The sequence below is a fragment of the Excalfactoria chinensis genome, chromosome 2 (genome assembly GCF_039878825.1).
Source record: "Excalfactoria chinensis isolate bCotChi1 chromosome 2, bCotChi1.hap2, whole genome shotgun sequence".
Classification (NCBI taxonomy): Eukaryota; Metazoa; Chordata; class Aves; order Galliformes; family Phasianidae; genus Excalfactoria; species Excalfactoria chinensis.
In genome coordinates, this window is record NC_092826.1 from 125,738,016 (window position 1) to 125,755,418 (window position 17,403).

Below are 17,403 nucleotides of genomic sequence, written 5' to 3' on the forward strand. Positions count from 1 at the left end.
TGTAAAAGAAGTTAACATTTATGTTTTGTCCAGAGTATTAGGGAATTCGGGAGGATTTTTTTGCTTTCAGCCTCCCTTACCTAGCTCCAACATGGGTTTATTTAAAGAGCTATCAAGCCAATGCTGTTTCTTTCCCTTCAGCCCATCTGGCTGTATATCTAATCGCAAAGCTACAGACTGGGCCTACTTCCAAAGGAGAACTATGCTCCCTAGACAAAGCAATCCCTCATTCAGCTGTCCTTTTATTCCTTTTTGATGAAAATATCAATCCCGGAGAAAACAACTGCTGATCCTTACTGTGCTCCCGTGCCCTCTGCTTGTATGGATATTTTTGCAGTTCACCTCTTCAGGAGTCCCTTGTCATACTTTGTGGGCTCTGAGCACAGCCTGCAGCAGGCCTGTGATGGTAGCTGAGGTGCCTCATGGCAAGAAGAGGTGGCTGGGGTGGTGAGGAGGAGGGATGGTTTGTAAGGAGTGGGATACATTTAGTGTTTACAGAAGCAGATCACAGTCCATCTACACTAAAAGGAAAGCAGGCACCCCATGCTGTGAAAATATGTGAATTGACTGGGCTCCAACTTGTGGGGAGAGACTGGAGGGGATTGATTCATGCCTTGGCTGCATAACCACAGGGTTGGGGGCTGAGGTTTTGGAGCTTGTTCTTGAGGCAAAGAATAGCAGAAAGGTAGATGTGCTTTCAAAAATAGTTCAGATTTGTGGCTAGGGATCAAAACTCTTGGAGGCTTATCCACGTTTTTCAGACTCTCTGGTGATTTCTGTCTGTAGGGTTTATGAACTAAATAGCCTTTTCTTTAAAAAGTGCAAAAACAGTGCATATGGGAGGAAGATACATACTTAAGTGTAGGAAAAAATGCAGTGTATGTGTGGACAGCTAAGTATTGGCATATATTAGATTGAAGCCCTGAGTGGGTACAGAGTGGCAGTGCACAAGCACTGCTTATTTCTTAAGGTTTGCTTCCTGTTAAGCAGCTCTTTGAAAGTCGAGAGCACTGAATCATAAGGGAGTATGGCAAAATCTGGAGGTTTTGCTCAGCACTGAGATGAAGAGTGCTGTGGTTGAAGCTCTGAGCAGATCTGGCTGTAGCACATTTAGGTAGAGTATAGCATTACAATGGCCAGCACCACACTATAACAGCTCTTTATTTGAGCACATCTTTGGAAAGCTATGGCGTGGCACCCCGTATACAGTACAGGTGCAGCCAGAAGGGCCTGTCCTTTTTCTGACAGGATTTGCAAATGTAAGTAAAGCAAGAAACATGATTCTTCAGAGACCTTCTAAAATAAAATCAGCCTGGTTTACATTCCCTCCTTCAAAAATGCCTCCCCTCATATGAATTTTGAGGTATCCACATGTTGGCAAAGTGATCACAATATGTTGTTATGCTGAGTAGTACCCACCCCGGCACAGTGGGAGATTTTGTTTGTTGACTACTTGAGATGAATGGGTGGAGGTGAGGCCTACCACTCTTGTTTCCACACTCATTCCAGACAGAAAAATGTGTCATGCCCATCTGTGCATTGGAAAGTTGACTGACAGGCAAAGAAAAGCTCACAACACTACTTTTGGCTCGATTTCACTGAACCTGGTAGAATCTGTGTTTGTGGGAATAAATTAGGACCAAAGTCCCTGATTATTTATTTTAAGTTTCCTCGGATGTTTGATTTTAATCATAGAGAAGGAAGAAGGTTCAAGGGAGATGATGACGTGGCTCAGAAGTTTGGGGAGCTGCAGCCATACTGTCAGGAGAGCTTGAGAGACAAGGTGATGCTGATCAGCGGCTGTGCAGTGCTGCATAGTGTTGGGCATAGGAGAATGGAGTGAGTCCTACTATTAGTCTGTTATTTTGCCTCTTGGCAGTGGGGAGGAGATGGGACACATTATAAAGACAGTTTGAAGAATATGGGATGTTTAAGTGTGAATTGCCGAAAGACAGTTGTAACATGACTTCTAGATGATGAGCTGGGATTTGATTGTAGCCTGTAAATAAAGCTTCTTCCCAGGTATTTGAGACTTAAAAGAACAAGCTTGGTATTGATGCTGTGTAGAGGAACAGCATTACTTAATAGGAAAGTCTTGTGATGACTCAGCTTGCTTGTTTTATGCTGTATTCACTTGTAAACAAAGTACTGAGTAAATGCTTGTCTAAAGGGGAGTAGTTGGCTGCAACATGACTGGAGAGCATTTCTCTGCAACACCATTATTTCATTTCTTTTCTCTTGGTTTTACACGTTTGCTGTTGGAGACGTTGATAGAAAGAAGGCTGAGAGGGAACTTGATCCAGGTTTATAAATACCTGAAGTGTGGGAGCCATAGTGGCGAGGCTGGTCTCTTTTCAGTAGTGCGTGGGGACAGGACTAGGGGAAATGGGCTGAAACTTCAGCATAGGAAGTTCCGCACGAATGTGCGCAAGAACTTCTTTACGGTGAGGGTGACGGAGCACTGGAACAGGCTGCCCAGGGGGGTGGTGGAGTCTCCTTCTCTGGAGATATTCAAGACCCACCTGGACGCCTACCTGTGCAACGTGGTTTAGGGAGCCTGCTTTGGCAGAGGGGTTGGACTCGATGATCTCTAGAGGTCCCTTCCAACCCCTACAATTCTGTGATTCTGTGATACTTTAAGCAGCAGAGCACAAATCTCTATAGAAACCTTTTCCCCATGCTTGGCAGTTTGAATCTCTTTCCAGTGATAATTAATCACAGTCCAGGAGTCCTGTGAATTTGCATCAACATGCTCCAAGACAGCTCTAGAGAAGACAATCCCAAAGCTACTTGCAGCACCAATTGAATTTCCTGCTGTTCAGTATAAGCTGCAGATATAGCTAATTTTTCTATCTCAACTATATGTGGCAGGAAGCAGTTTTGTCATAATGCAGTGCTCTGGTGTGGCTGAGGTTCCAGCATGGATACATTCGGATATTACATAGTCTCTCCTCAGAATGTTACTGAGCGGTGAGATGCCAGTCCCGTCATTCACAGCTGTGATTTTCTTCTCTTGTCCCTCTGTGTGAAATGCATGTGGATTCTGTGTGGAGAGAAAGAACCATGTTTGCACCTTCTCTGTTAGTGAACTCAACCTGTTGCTGTTGCTTACTTGCAGGTGCTGCTAACTTATCTGGAGGGAAGAACACATTGGCAACAGTGGAGTCAGCTGTCATTCATCACCCTGCTGGAACCCCATCAATGCAAGTCAGCTTGCATGGTATGAAACGCAATGTGTCAGATCTACGACTGCAGCTACATCATATGAAGCAGCTACAGGTATGATTAGGGAAAGTGGGTACTCAGTACACACCTTTCTTTTTCTTTCTTACTCTCTCTCCTTTAGTACATGTGTGATTTGAAATAGAAGAATTATATAGAAAAGCAGAGTCCCAAGTAGCACAAACACAAAAACACTGCTGCACCAGTATATGCCATTTGAATAGTCCTAGAGGTATGAGAAGTAGCTCAGGGTAACTGCTGCTGCTCAGATATAGTGAAATAACTTGATTTCTAGCTTTGTTGATTGACTCTAGACATCAAGGTGGCAATTATGTTATAATAATATCAAGTCTGTGATTACAATTTGGACTCTGCTATGTTACGTGCTGTATAAACATGTTGGAAGAGCCACGTTCCTGATCCATACTGTTTATAGTTCAGACAGCTTTCAAGTTTCTGAATAAACAGCTTTGATGTAAGGAAACAAATGTAGCTGAGGATCAGTAGGTATGCATTAAGCCAGAGTTTGAGTCCTGTATTTACAGAATGAAGAAGAATAGCCAACTCAAGCAGCTAGGGGAAAGGATGATTTCAAAAGTTACTGCAAAGTTTTGTTGTGCCATACTTGAATTCACATTTTTGCCTGTACCTTCCTGACAAACATCAAGACTTGATAACCTACAAGAGACAATAATAACAATGAAGAGTTAACTAAAACTATCTGTTGACATACACAGTCATGCTACCAACATAAATATGTGCTGTTCTTCGTAGACACTTTGAAAACAAGTATATGCAGCTGTACCTTCACTTAATTAGAAACTGAAAAGCACTGTGTATTGTCTCAGAGGATGTAAGAAGAGCTAAAGCAATTTCTTGTAAGACAAAGCGTACAGTGGGGAAAACTGCAGTACTCTGCCAGTCCTCCTTGTCTGGAAAATGACATCACATGTTTGGTATTGTACGGCTGCAGCTACTGCTGTTAGTTCTAAGGAGGTTTTGAATATAGGAACAGTGCCGTGTCCATCTCATTTGATTTGCTGATGAATTTTGGAGCAGAATAATAATTATAGGATTCAGAATTCAGGGCACATTTTACTTCCAATTTTTTAACTAAAAGAAATTGAATTATGAACCAGCCATGGGGCAAAGGAGCATAAAGCTGAAGTAAACAACAGAGTAAAGAAAATGTAATTGAGACGGAAGGTCCTGTAGCAAGTTCCTATGTTCAGTTGCTGGTCATGAAGAGATGTTAGAAGGTGTTTGGAGCAAGCAGTTGAGTCAAGTGGGTGACCTCTGCCTGTCATACAGCTCCCATGATTTTACTTTTTCAGTAAAGCTGACTTCAGACTTGCAACTCCTCTGTCTTTCCATAACTCAGCATGCCAAATGACCACCGGCTGCACTTGCTATGTGGCCTTGCAAAATAGGGTGGAGACAGCAAGTGCTGCACTGGTTGCAATCAAAGTACTATTCTCATAGGGCTGACCTGCCAAGGAGGTGACATTTCCCCAGCTGCAGCTTGTCTCTGTGGCTCTGGCCAGAGCAGTAGCCTTGCTTACGTATCTTGCTTTTGTTAGGGTATATTGGAGCAAAGAAACTTGTACCGTCTGAGCAAATGATCACTGCCAATGAATTCTGAAGAAGGGAGAGAAAGGACATATCCAAAGTGGGCTCATTAAATCTGTCTGTCTTCCCTTATTTCAAAAATGATGGCAAATATGGGGGCCTTATGCCAAAAGTATGTGGACAAATGTGTAGCTTAAGGGAAGCTTGCACATCTTACATAGAAATAACATCCGTGAGAGTGAGATTGTTTTCATGATGTTCCTGAAAGGGTGGAAGCATTTTGTAGAAGAGTTCACAGCTTGTGGAGCAGTTAGCTTTGAACTAAAGAGTATTGAAATATCACACACTGTGATGGGAAGAATTGTGCTCCTTTGTGTGTGTGTGTGTGTGAGAATTGTGCTCCTTTTTCTTTGCGTGTGTGTGTGTGTAAAATAATTCTGTGTAAAAGGAAAGGAGTATTTTTTTTGTTTGTTTTCCCAAGTTATGTGCATACTGTCCTTGGCAGTACTTCATATTTGTTTGGTTTGACTGTTTCTTCTGGGCTGTCAGTCAGTTTGTTCCTGTTTGTGTGAAATTTTCATCCAGTGACAGTCAATAAGAAATACTTCCAAAGAACTGGAAAAGATGATTGCACAGGCACAAAAGTTGGCAGGATAGCTAAGAAGCAAGAATGGGACATAAAACCATACTTAATGCTGTCTCTGGTTCAGTTTTGAATTGATGATATCATTGTAAATTTTTATTCATGTTCTTTATATAGAATCAGAGGAACACATGGTGAAAAGGACCCTTTGTCTGTTATGGCAAAATCCTCTTTTTAAAACATTTTCAGCAGGAATTGATCCAGTCGAATGGATTCACACAGCGGTTAAGTGTGTATGTTAGCAGATACAACCAAAAAGCTTGACTGTTTCATCCAGTGGTTGGGTTTTAAACAGAGATTCTTGAAACAATGAAATCTGCATACAGCAGTTGTAAGACGTTAGATACCTTCTTGCTAGTCCACTAGTATATTCTTTAAGCGCTCTGATTTTCAGAGATACTCAAGGAAGCCTAGTTTCATGATGTGGTGTTTTCCTCATTGCCTGTGTTCTGTATGTATTTGTTGTTGGAAAGCTTGTAGCATGTGAAGAGTACAATAGGGTAGCTCATTCTGCACTCCTAGGTGATGACAGCCTTTGGTGGCAGGTTTGAAGCAAGCCTTTAGGGTACATCTTCATGGTATATTATCGTTAGCTTGTCTGTACTTCAAAATTTATGTCTGTTCCTACCTTTCTTTAATTGAAGATATTTTAAGGGGAAGTAGTTAGATCTGATTAAGGTTCAGCATTAGAAATGTGCATGCATGCTTGCTTTTCCCTTAGTAAATGTATCACTTGCAGGGAAATGTGTGCTGCCAAAAGGATAGAAAATGTAATAATAATGCTGTCATAAATGGTACATGATACTCAAATAGTCTCACAAGTGTAATTTTGAATTAGAAATTCAATTATGTTTTGAACTGCATTATAAAATTGGTGAGACTAGATTTAATCTATGCATGGTAAAAAACTTCAGGAATTAAATAATGAGATTCTGCAGAGATCCTGAGCTTCAGGAAGTCAGTCCCTGTTTGTGGATGTGCACTGTGTGTCTGGGAGGTGGGTGGCCTGGAAGCCTCTCCCATCAGGGCCTCACATGCTCCTACTGGAAAGGGCATGCCTGTCACGTAATGAGAAGCAGGGCTATGAATTGATAGCTTGTTTTTCAGTTGCCTGTCTCATGAATAATAATTGGTTTAAAGTGAACTGGGCTGGTTATCAGGTTATTTTCAATCCTGGGGTAGTTGTGAGGAAAATGGGAGTCAAGCTTAGTTCCAAACTGTGCAGAGAAATACACTATAGAGGCCAGAGACCGCCTCCTCTTCCTCACCGGTAGCTCTTTACTCCTGCTCCCTCTGCCTTACATCGTCCTTTGGCTGGTCACTCTGCCCTGCTTGAACTCCTGGTTACTGGTTTCCATTGATTCTTAACTTTCTCTACCTGCATCCATCTGTACCTCCTTCTTCTCATCTTCTGTCCCTGTTCTCCAACCATAAATAAACCTATGTTTGTCAGAAGTAGGTAGTTGTTGGATGAATTTTCATAGGAATAGCTAAAACATCTCTTTGACACAAAGGTGAGTCATTTCCCAAACTTCAAGAGCCCCCTCCGAACACTGAGGCTAAGGAGTCCTGCTTTTTGAAATATTGATCAGTTATATTTTTATTCCTTAATCTTGTTATCAGGAACGGATGAACTTTTTATAAAATGAATGAAACGTTCTAATGCTACTCAAGAACTACGTAAATTGAAGTGACAAATGCCTTAACTGTAGATGTCACTATAATAAGTATGCAGCCTCATAGTGAACATATCAAATAAGCGTTTTCACTACTGCATGCATGCCCACATAAGCACAGAAACCCCACTTTGCTATGCTGGAAGTCACACAGCTGAGGTATATATGTAGAGGTCTGAAATTCTGGACACCTGAAGCTCAAGTTTGACTCTGGGCCTTCTCCTTGACCTCAGATAAGTGATTTCACATTTCCATGTCAGATTTCCCCACTTTTTAATGAGCTGTGAATAAACAGTATGGATGAAGTGTTACATGCCCATTCCCTCATTTATTAATTTATTTGTGTTTTGCTCTTGCAAATATGACACAGTGAAAGAAATGTTTGTCTCAGATAGCTGTCCTGATCTCACTGTAAGAGATTTTAATGTATCAAATCCAAACACTAATCCCGAGACAGGGAAAAATGTACATAGTCTGTTCTTCAACAGAATGCTGTCTAGTACAAAGCAGCTGACAATGTTTATAAATCCATGCTGTTTCAAACGTTTTCCAGCCTCATTTTTTCCCCTTACTGCTTACACTTATCTTAGGCTGTGTTTTGAGCTGACACCTCCTGCTTGTCACAGCCCGGTCTCCTCTGAACACTCTCAGTGAAGCATCCGTCTCACCATAGTCATGTCACTGGAGAAGGCAGTCAGGCACAATGACTGAAAAGCCTGGAGAACTGAGTTTGCTCCTCTAATTCATGAACTGATTGGAAAGGACAATCTGACAGAGACTTTTGTTCCTCTGTTTCCCAGGAATTCTCTTAACTACAAGAGAAGTCTTGCTGCCTTGTATGTAACCCATTGTTATGATTCTTCCCATTAAGCAGTATTTTTCCTTTTTATGTTTGCCTGTTAAGCTGAAAGATCTAGCAGGCAGCTGAAGGATTGATTGCTAGTTGTAAAAATGGCATTTGGTATCCCAAGATGTTATTGAAAATCTTGCAGTATCAGATTGTTGCAGGGCTGGCAGAGTTGTTTTCTGTTTGCCCGTATCCTGAAGTTGTGACTGGATGGAACCCTGTTTACTGCTTCGTGCAAACTTGTGATTTACGTAAAAGACTTAAGCAGGTTTTGTTTGTGTGAGTGTTGAGTGTAGCTACACTAGGGCTATCCACACAGTACAGTCTAGTTTGCTTTTTTACTTATGTTTTGTTCTACAAACTTAATATCAGTTTAAAAAGAAACATTTTAGTTACTTAACATGAGGCTAGGAATGTACAAATAGATCTCTTGAGAAAGAAGTTTGAATGGCCAGCTTTCAGAAAATTGATGTATTTTAAAGGATTATTTTGGTGGCTGAGGGAGGTTTTTTATTTCACAGATGAGTTTGTCTGTCACCAAATTACACTGGATGACACAATCCTTTCTCTGCCACTTGAGAGAGTGAAATGTTCCATTCTGAGAATGACAGTGCCTTGCAGCTCTGACATTGATGTGTGTGACTATCCAGCAGGCATACATATGCAATGCAGTGCATAGGAATAAGAGAGATGCACAAAGTAGAAGTCAGGCTTCTAGCATTCTGGTGAGGCATGATTAATACTTGGTTCATGCTGGACTAAACATTATAAAGGGGTCAAAATCCCTACAGAAGTTACACACTGAAGGTGATGTATTGAACCCAACATCTCTTGTTCACAACTGAAAGTTAGATAAACACTTCAGAAGCTAAGTGAATGTGGGCTTTTCTCACCTCTAAGATTTCTTCATGAAATAATGTCTATAGGTAAAGTTAAAGGGGGAGAGAAGAAGGCAAAAAGTCACTCTAGCTGTAGGGCTGTGTTTATCCCAACCTATTTCTGAGTTCTGCAATGTATTCTGTTGCCAGGGATGTCAGTCAAGCAGGAGAAATTGAAGTTGATTTCTTTTGTGCAACAGCTGCAGAACCAGGAGATGCTGAGGGCAATGGTGAAGAAAGCAGAGCTGGAAATCAACGGCAAAATGTTTGAAACAGTGAAGAGGCTTGAAGATCCTGTGCAGCGACAGCGCAACCTGGTGGAACAAGAAAGGCAGAAATACCTCAGCGAGGAAGAAAAGATTGTGAAGAAATTATGGTGAGTTGAGAAAACACTTAGAATTTGTTGCATTTGACTGGCTTTTTTTTCTTTTTCTTTTTCTTTTTCTCTTTCTTTTTCTTTTTCTTTTTCTTCTTCTTTTTCTTTTTCTTTTTCTTTTCTTTTTCTTTTTCTTTTTCTTTTTCTTTTTCTTTTTCTTTTCTTTTTCTTTTCTTTTTCTTTTTCTTTTTCTTTTTCTTTTTCTTTTTCTTTTTCTTTTTCTTTTTCTTTTTCTTTTTCTTTTTCTTTTTCTTTTTCTTTTTCTTTTTCTTTTTCTTTTTCTTTTTCTTTTTCTTTTTCTTTTTCTTTTTCTTTTGGGTCCATAAATACTATCTTTCACCGCTGTCTACAGTGAAACTGGTTCTGTGCATGCTCTTTTATTTATGTTTCCTAGTCCTCATATAATCTGTAGAGCTAGATCTGTGTTGTACAAATCCTTGGTCCCTGACTAGGAGGCCTGCTTAGCACAGCTCACTGGACGACTCCTACCAGTATGAAGATTTCAGCCACTTCAAAAGTCCTTTGTAAGGAAACAGATGTCTGTAAGGAACAAGATCACCTCCATCTTCAGAAAGACTCCCCTTACCCTAGCTTTCCTCTTCAGCTTTTCATATAGCATTTTAGGGAAGCAGAGGAGTTTCGTTAAGAACAAATGGATGCAAAAGAAGGTAACGAGATTAGCTTTTATAGCATGGCTGATGCAGGAAAGAACCACCTGGTCTAACCCTTGTTCGAGCAGTGCCACTCACAGCAAGGTGTCTAGGGCCACATCCAGGCAGCTTTGGAAGCCCCCTAAGGAGGAAGCTCCACCACTTCTCTGGTAAACCTGTGCCAATGTTCTGTCACCCACACATGGTGATGGGCTTCGTTTTGTGCTCATCACCTCTTGTACTGGTACTAGCACCTTAGAAAGGAACTTGGCTACTCATGTAGTCCAGCAGTCAAGCCATTGCTACCATGCTCGCTTGACCACATCACTCAGTGTAACATCTACCCTTTTTTTGAACACCTCCAGAGAGCTTTTTCTGCCAGGCTACTACAGCTGGCTGACCCCAGGTGCAATTCCTCTTGTTGAATTTCTTGAGGATCCTGTCCATCCATTCCTTCAGCCTATCCAGATCCCTCTGGATAGCAGCATGACCCTCTGGCTTACCAGACACTCTTCACAGCTTTGTGTCATCTGCAGACTTTCTGAGGGTGCGTTCAGCCCCATCATCCAGGTCATAAACAAACTAAATAGGATTGGATGCCAATTTGACCTCTAGGGTATACTGCTAGTTACTAGCATCCAACTAGACAATGCACCACTGATAACCACCCTCCTTCCAAGCTGTAAGTATGAACGTCAGATTTCAATAGTAAATACTTCAGTTATTGCATGGGGAGGTGGGGGAAGCTCCTAAATACGGGACTCAAGTTGAATTGTAATTAGCAGTGCCATTGTACCTCTGAGACTCACTCTTAGAGTAAGACTTACTCTTTGGGATTTCCATACAGTGAACTGCAGTTCAAAAATGTTGTTGTTTTGTTTGTTTGTTTGTTTGTTTTCCATGTAAAGATCTTTTGTAGGACTTCTTTTCCCAAAACTTTGGCCTCCCAAGACTGGTGGGATCCAGTTGCTTGTTTCAGCATGTTCACAGTCAGGAGGCAAGATGAGGCTAAAATCAACTAACAGTTTAACTAGTTCTAACACTCGCATTTGTAGAATACTATTTAAATAATTATTTCTCATACTACATGTAGTTCACACCAGATGAATGGCTCCGTAATGCCGAGAAGTTTTATAGTCCACTTTCATTGGAAATGATAACTGAAGAGCCACAGGAGTGCAGTTCTTGACAGCTGAAGAAAGTAAATCTTCCCTTTTGATCAGTGTTTTGTCAGTTGAGTATGATCTGTAACAAAAATTGTGCATCTGCAAAGACGAAGTGCAGTGTTTCTGAGGGAGTATATGTTTTCTGTGAAGAAAAGTTGTGTGCGGCAGTAGTCCATGTTAGTATATATAAGCTGCTCAGCAGGTTTGTAGTCTTAACATAGTGTTTCAGCCCCAAGTAATTCACCTGCTGTTCATCACTTTGTTCATATATGTCTCTCATTGCTTAGTTTCTGGATTGTTTGCTGTCTGCGGAAAAAAACCACAAACATTTGTGTGATAGTTGTTTATAGCATTGCCTCATAAAATGGATTCTTCGTGAGGTCAAGTGCAATGTCTTTAGTTACAGCTGTTCATTTAGATACCACTTTGATTGCAGTATGGTTGTGTTTTCTCAGTGCTTACAAAGTCTCCACTGCTTCTGTGCTACTTCAGCTCAGTTATCTAAGGGCAGCATCTTCGTGAAGCAAGTGCATTTTGTGCTATGCCAGTTTACTTTGCAGCTAACACTGAATGGGAAAATATTGTTCATTTGCTGATGTTACAGGAAGATTTCTTAAATCATTCATTAGATTTAAATGGTAGCTTAATCTTTTTGGAGGTATGTTGGAAACAAATATTAAATCATACGTTTTTTGTTTTTTTTTTTCTTCATGCCCAGTGGAATTTCTTCATCATGTATTTGCATGCTTGCAGGATCGGTGCTCAGAAAGAAAAGCACATCTGATAACAATACTTGAAGTTCAATAGTTGTTGCCCTCTTCACCTTTTCTGCATCATAGATCTAAATCAGTAGACTGAGTTCATGCAAGACAGAGCTTAAGGACTTAGGCAATACTTGCAAAAGTGTATTTGGTGTTCTGTAGCATGAGCTTCAGCTCCGTCTAAAGAACTAAAAGGAATGTTCTTTTCGTCTTTTAAATCTTAGCTTAAAAACTTTCTTTTTCCTGCAAGCCTGAAGATTACCACTGGAAAATTAAAATTAAAAAATATGGGTGTTTTCATGTTGTAAAGAGCAAAGATGTCAGCGGACACCTCAGTACAAGTTTTCTCTTGATCAGCTCTACATGAAACCTACAGAATTGTGTCCATGTGTGTCAGCTGCAGCAGGATTAAAGTTCAGAGATAGATAATGAAAACCAGGGAAACCAAGGAACACTGATGAACATAGAGTTTGTACTCACTTGTAACAGAGAAACATATACTCAGAATTAACTGAAGAAGTTTTTTACTGTCCAGCCTTTTCTGCCAACATTAAAGATGTCATATATTATTCTGTCTGGGTTGCAGATGCTAGACTTAAGATTGACCAGACCAAGGGCAAATTGTGACAGTGTGACATATTGCCTAATAAAGTATTTCTGTGGTAAGGAACACGTTACAGTTATTAGTGGTTTATTATGTTGTAGGTTATTATAAGCACTTTAATAGACAGGTTTTTATAAGCAGAGTATTTAAATTATATCCATCTCTGATCTGATTGATTCTGTATCAACTTATAATGTATATTATTTTTAAGAAGACTTCCTTGTAAGAATAGCCATGCTCAGACAGCCAGCAGTAGCAAATGCTTAAGAGGTAATATAAGAACAACGCTGAGCAACATGCTCAGAGTGTATCTCCTTCATTTCAGTGACTTTGTAGCTCAGAGATTTTTCAAGTGAGAGATGGCACATTCATATCCAAATCTCTGCAGGCATCGTTTACCTTTCATGAAAGTATGCATTTTTATAAATGTATGTGCATTTTGTTGCGTATAGTTTTCAAGTTGGAGGAATTCTGTAATGAACCTCTTTCTAATTTTAAAATCTCTTATCTGTCAATCAATCCTCAAACTCTTTAAATTATGCAGGGCAGAATATTCACTATTTCTCATCTAGTCATAATGTTTGAGATTCCCCACACTCTGATGATGTCTTTTCCAGCCTGAAAAGTCCCGGTCTGGTTAGTTACTCCTCATGTAGAAGCTATTCTGTACATTTCATCATCCTCTTTTCTGTAGCCTTTCTAACTCTACTGTACATTTGTGAGATGGGGTTGGGAAAAGAGAAGAGCCCTGCGGAAGTTGTACGAATGTGGCTGCACCAGGACTTCATGCAGTGACATGGGGATTGTCTCCCTGTTCTGGTGGTCCATTACAAACCCAGTATCACACTTATGAGGGCTGATTATCAGTTCAGTGTTCATAATTGTGCATAAAAATTTAGGTTTTGGGAGTTTGTTGGGGTTTCTGTCTTTTTTTTTTTTCTGTGGTTGGTTGGTTGGTTTTGTTTATTTTTCTTCTTCATGTGAGCATTACCTTACATTTATTAGGTGTAAACTGAGTGTTTGGATTTTTTTTTCCTGGTCAGTTAAATTCAGATGATCCATCTGCAGCACTTTGCAGTCAGTTTTCATTTTCATTCCCCTGCATAATTTATTATCTGTTGGAGGTTTCTTGATGATACTATTCATCCTCTTTTCTAAATCATTTATAGTATGTTGAAAAGCACCAGCCCTAGCACAGATCCCTGTGGAATCCACCAGTGAGCTCCATTCACTGAGTAAGCTGTTCATTGATCCCTTTATTTGCAGTACTATATCCATGAGAGAATTTCCCTTCTTGTCCCACAGCAACTTTTCTTTCTTAAAAGCTTTTACTTAGGTACCTTGCTGAAAGTCATTCGGGCTGTAGCTTGTCCCCATGCTTTTGCTGTTTTCTTCAAATGACCATCTGGATTTGTGAAAGCTCTTTACGTAAGTCACATTAACACAATATGTTAATCCACGGGTCCACTAATTCTTTATTGTTCATTCCTTTTTATGCCATCTATCAATTACAGTAGCCTGAAGATGTCAGTCTCACCAGAGATTACCCCACTCGCTTTTTAAATTGTTTTTTTTATCATCTATGACCCTTTCCACTACTCTAGTGCCAAAGAAATTCTAATCAAGAAGTAAGATGCTTAGCATTAATAGTTCAACTGTTTCATCCTTGAGTTGCTTTTGAACTCCGGGGCAAATACCATCTGGTCTGAGTGATTTGCTGCTACTCATTTTGCAGTATCCGTGGAACAGGTTACAAAACAAACTGACAATCTGAGACAGATCCTCTGATGCTTTTCTGCCTGAAGGAAGATCTCAGCATAATGATTTGTCTCTTCTCTGTAAAACAGAGAAATCATTTATCATGTATTGGCCTTCTGAAACTGCTTTAAGGTGATGTCTTGTTAATTGGGTTTGCACAATCAAATCTATAAAACCAAGTGTTTTTCCCATTTACAGAAGAGAAACACTGGAGACTTCCATCTGTTTAAATCTTTGGCTCCTGAGGGATGAAGTTTCTCTTCCCTCAATGTTAACAAGATGAAGCAGTATAATATGGTATCCTCTGAGCTATATCAGGATCAGTTGTCATGTTTGATAGGATCACTGTATGGAATTAAAGGTTTTTTATCCATTTCTACTCAAAGAACAAAACAGAAGGACACTGCTTGCTAGTTAGTTGGATGTCTTTCCTTTATCCCTGTATTTCTGGCAGTCATAAGCCTACCAAAACATCCTACCATAATTCTGTGTTTGCTCATTTCTTTCTGCCTGTGAAAAAAGTGAAGGTTCTGTGTGTGCCTTTTTTGATGCCTGGGGGATGCAAATGTCAGAGAAAGGTATTTTTCCTATGCTAAAGTGCAAAGACAGGATGGATTCACCCTGTGATTCCCAAAGTATCCACATGTGAAGGATGAAGAAGGTGCAGGACTGCAGAACATAATTTTGGAGGGCAGCATCCTCCACTATAAAGTGCTCTGTAGTGAGTTACCTCTTTTTCCCGCTCCTTCCGGGTTTAGATCTGCACCCTTCTTTATTGCAAAGCAGAGACAGGGATAGCAGACCCCTGTATTATTGCATCTTCTTCTGCTGGAAATGTATTGCAAGTAATGTTCCCTTGCTGCCATCGTGTGGTCCAGTTAGTTGTTTGCTGCAAGTATGCTTGTGCTAGTGGAAATCGGGGCTGTCCCAGTCTTTCTCAAGGCAAAGTATTTAGGAGAGCTAATCTTAAAATGGGAAGAGCATCACTTATCTCCACCCACGTTCAGAAGCAATTTGTGATTCTTAATTCAGAAATATTTCATAGTTTCTGAAGTTTTTAGATTGAAGTTAATTCTTTTCTGTGTTCATTTTAAATTCAGATTCTGTTACTGTTCCTGTTTCTCTGAGTGTAGAAAGTGCTGTTGTATTGTCATTTATTGTTCTTTGTGACCATGTTTCTACTTTAACAACCTTAAACTCAGGGTGGTGCTGCAGTGGCTTTACTCCTGCTTATCCCATTACTGGACTTTTATTCCCCTCTTGCTCCTCCTCCTGTCCTCCCCTTATTCATTGACGTGGATATTTGAAGTGGCCTGGCTGAAAATGAGTAATTTTCAACTGGATTTTCATAGCAGTGTTGGCAGAAGGGAAATACGAGGAAATGCAAGACTCATGGAAGGCAGTCTTCTGCTATTTCTTTGCTGACAATCAGCCCATACCTTGCAAGGCTTTGACTTGAGTGAATGCAAGAAATGAAGTCCAGAATTAAGTTAAAATGGTACCTGATTGACACCTCGGACTTTGCTTTGCATTGTTTTCTAGCACGCGATTAAACTGCTTCTCAGCATATTCCTGTTAGTGAATGGAGTATCTCAGTAGGGGCAGATTTCGTTTAGAGACATTTTTCAATAGATGGTTCTTTTGAAATGTTCACCTAGGCACTTCTTCTGGTTTTGTCTATTTGCGTATAATGCAAATTCAGTTACTTTTGAGATAACTTCTATGTGGAAACTCCAGCTAAAGCAATCTGGTCTTAATCTCAGGAGGAAAACAAATGTCCCTGCTCCATAACCCCTAGAAAATAAAGCTTGTATGTCTGAATGCTTGAATGACTGAAAATTCATGTGAAGCGAGGAAGCACTGGAAAAGGCATTGCGAAGGGCATAGAGGAAGAACCAGGTGAAGCCTGAGGAAGCATGGGATATCCCTGATTGGAAAAAAAATCATCTAAAGTGATTAATCAGTTAATTCAAACGCTGACCAAGAGCTGTAGACAATGCACAACTTGCTGTTTCATCTTGGCTATTTGTGGAAACAGGATGCTGTATCCTGTCCAGCAGGAACAGGCTGCTAAACAGGCCTGTGTCTGAGGACCATGAGTACCAGTTTTTTGGTTGTCACTTCGCTGTTGTGCCTTCCTTTGCATGTCATCAGCTGTGAGAAAATATAAAGTGCAAACCAGTACTGGATGTCACAGTATAGCATGTATGTACCTCTCTAGGATTTGCATTCACAGCGGGCTGGCTGTTGGATGTGTTTCATTACTCCATTGGCCCAATGTAGCACAGCTGCTCTGCACATGTGCAGCATCAGAAAAGTCAGTGGTTTTAGCAGCTGGTTGGGACTTGATGATTCTTTGGGTCCCTTCCAATCCAAGCCATTCTATGATTTGGGCAAGTTACAGGTGCCTGTGCTTTGGGTCTGAACATCCAGGAGCCTCCTGTCTCATCATGGTGGCTTGCTGGGTTTTTTTCATCCTGTGGTATCGTATTTGAAGATACCACAGTTGAGGTTTCTGATTTAGTTTAATCCATTCATTTTCATATACTTGATTATAACGTCCTGCTTGCATTTCATGTCCGCTCTTGTTTTGCCAGTGAGCTAGAGGGGTTTGTTGAAGACCTAAAGAGGGACTCTGCTGCTTCCAGCAAGGCTGTTACACTGAAGGATGTTGAAGATGGAGCCTTCCTTCTGCGTCAAGTGGGAGAAGCTGTTGCCACCCTTAAAGGTATGTACTTATGATTATTTGTTTTGATTTTTCTCTTTTGACCACAGTAGCTGAAAACAGCCTCTAATCGGAGAGCATAATCTTTTTGTGACATATTTAAAGTTAGGATCTAGGGGCTTGTTGCATGGCCCCTGGAGAGAGGCTGAAACTCTACTGTTCAGCTATCACCCTGTCATCTGTTTTTTCCTCAGGGGCTTTTGTGATTTCCTCTTCAGCTTCACAGTTGTTGTCTTTGCAGGAGAGTTCCCGACGCTGCAGAATAAAATGCGTGCGATCCTCCGCATTGAGGTAGAAGCCGTGAGATTCCTAAAGGAAGAACCACACAAGTTAGACAGCTTACTGAAACGTGTGCGAAGCATGACAGATATCCTCACTATGCTCAGAAGGTGATGTATCTTTTTTTTAACTCAGAGAATTTCCTCAAGCATTTTGGGTTTGTGTTCTTCCTTTCTCCCCAAGTAGTGTGGAGAAATGCAACTCGTTTGTAGCATTTTAGAGTGTATTCCTAGAGCTTCCTCAAGGGAA

The 17,403-nt window shown here is 40.5% G+C and overlaps 1 protein-coding gene across 15 annotated transcripts in view; it reads left to right on the forward strand.

Annotated features, from left to right (window-relative positions):
• The window catches only part of KIAA1217 (KIAA1217 ortholog), a 337,137-nt gene that overhangs the window by 300,596 nt on the left and 19,138 nt on the right, over positions 1–17,403 (forward strand). For all 15 annotated transcript variants that reach the window (XM_072328265.1, XM_072328271.1, XM_072328264.1 and 12 more), the window contains 4 exons: positions 3,119–3,279; positions 9,036–9,211; positions 16,748–16,878; positions 17,117–17,264. In XM_072328265.1, the coding sequence (XP_072184366.1) occupies positions 3,119–3,279; positions 9,036–9,211; positions 16,748–16,878; positions 17,117–17,264 (616 nt within the window). The remainder of the gene's footprint in view (positions 1–3,118; positions 3,280–9,035; positions 9,212–16,747; positions 16,879–17,116; positions 17,265–17,403) is intronic.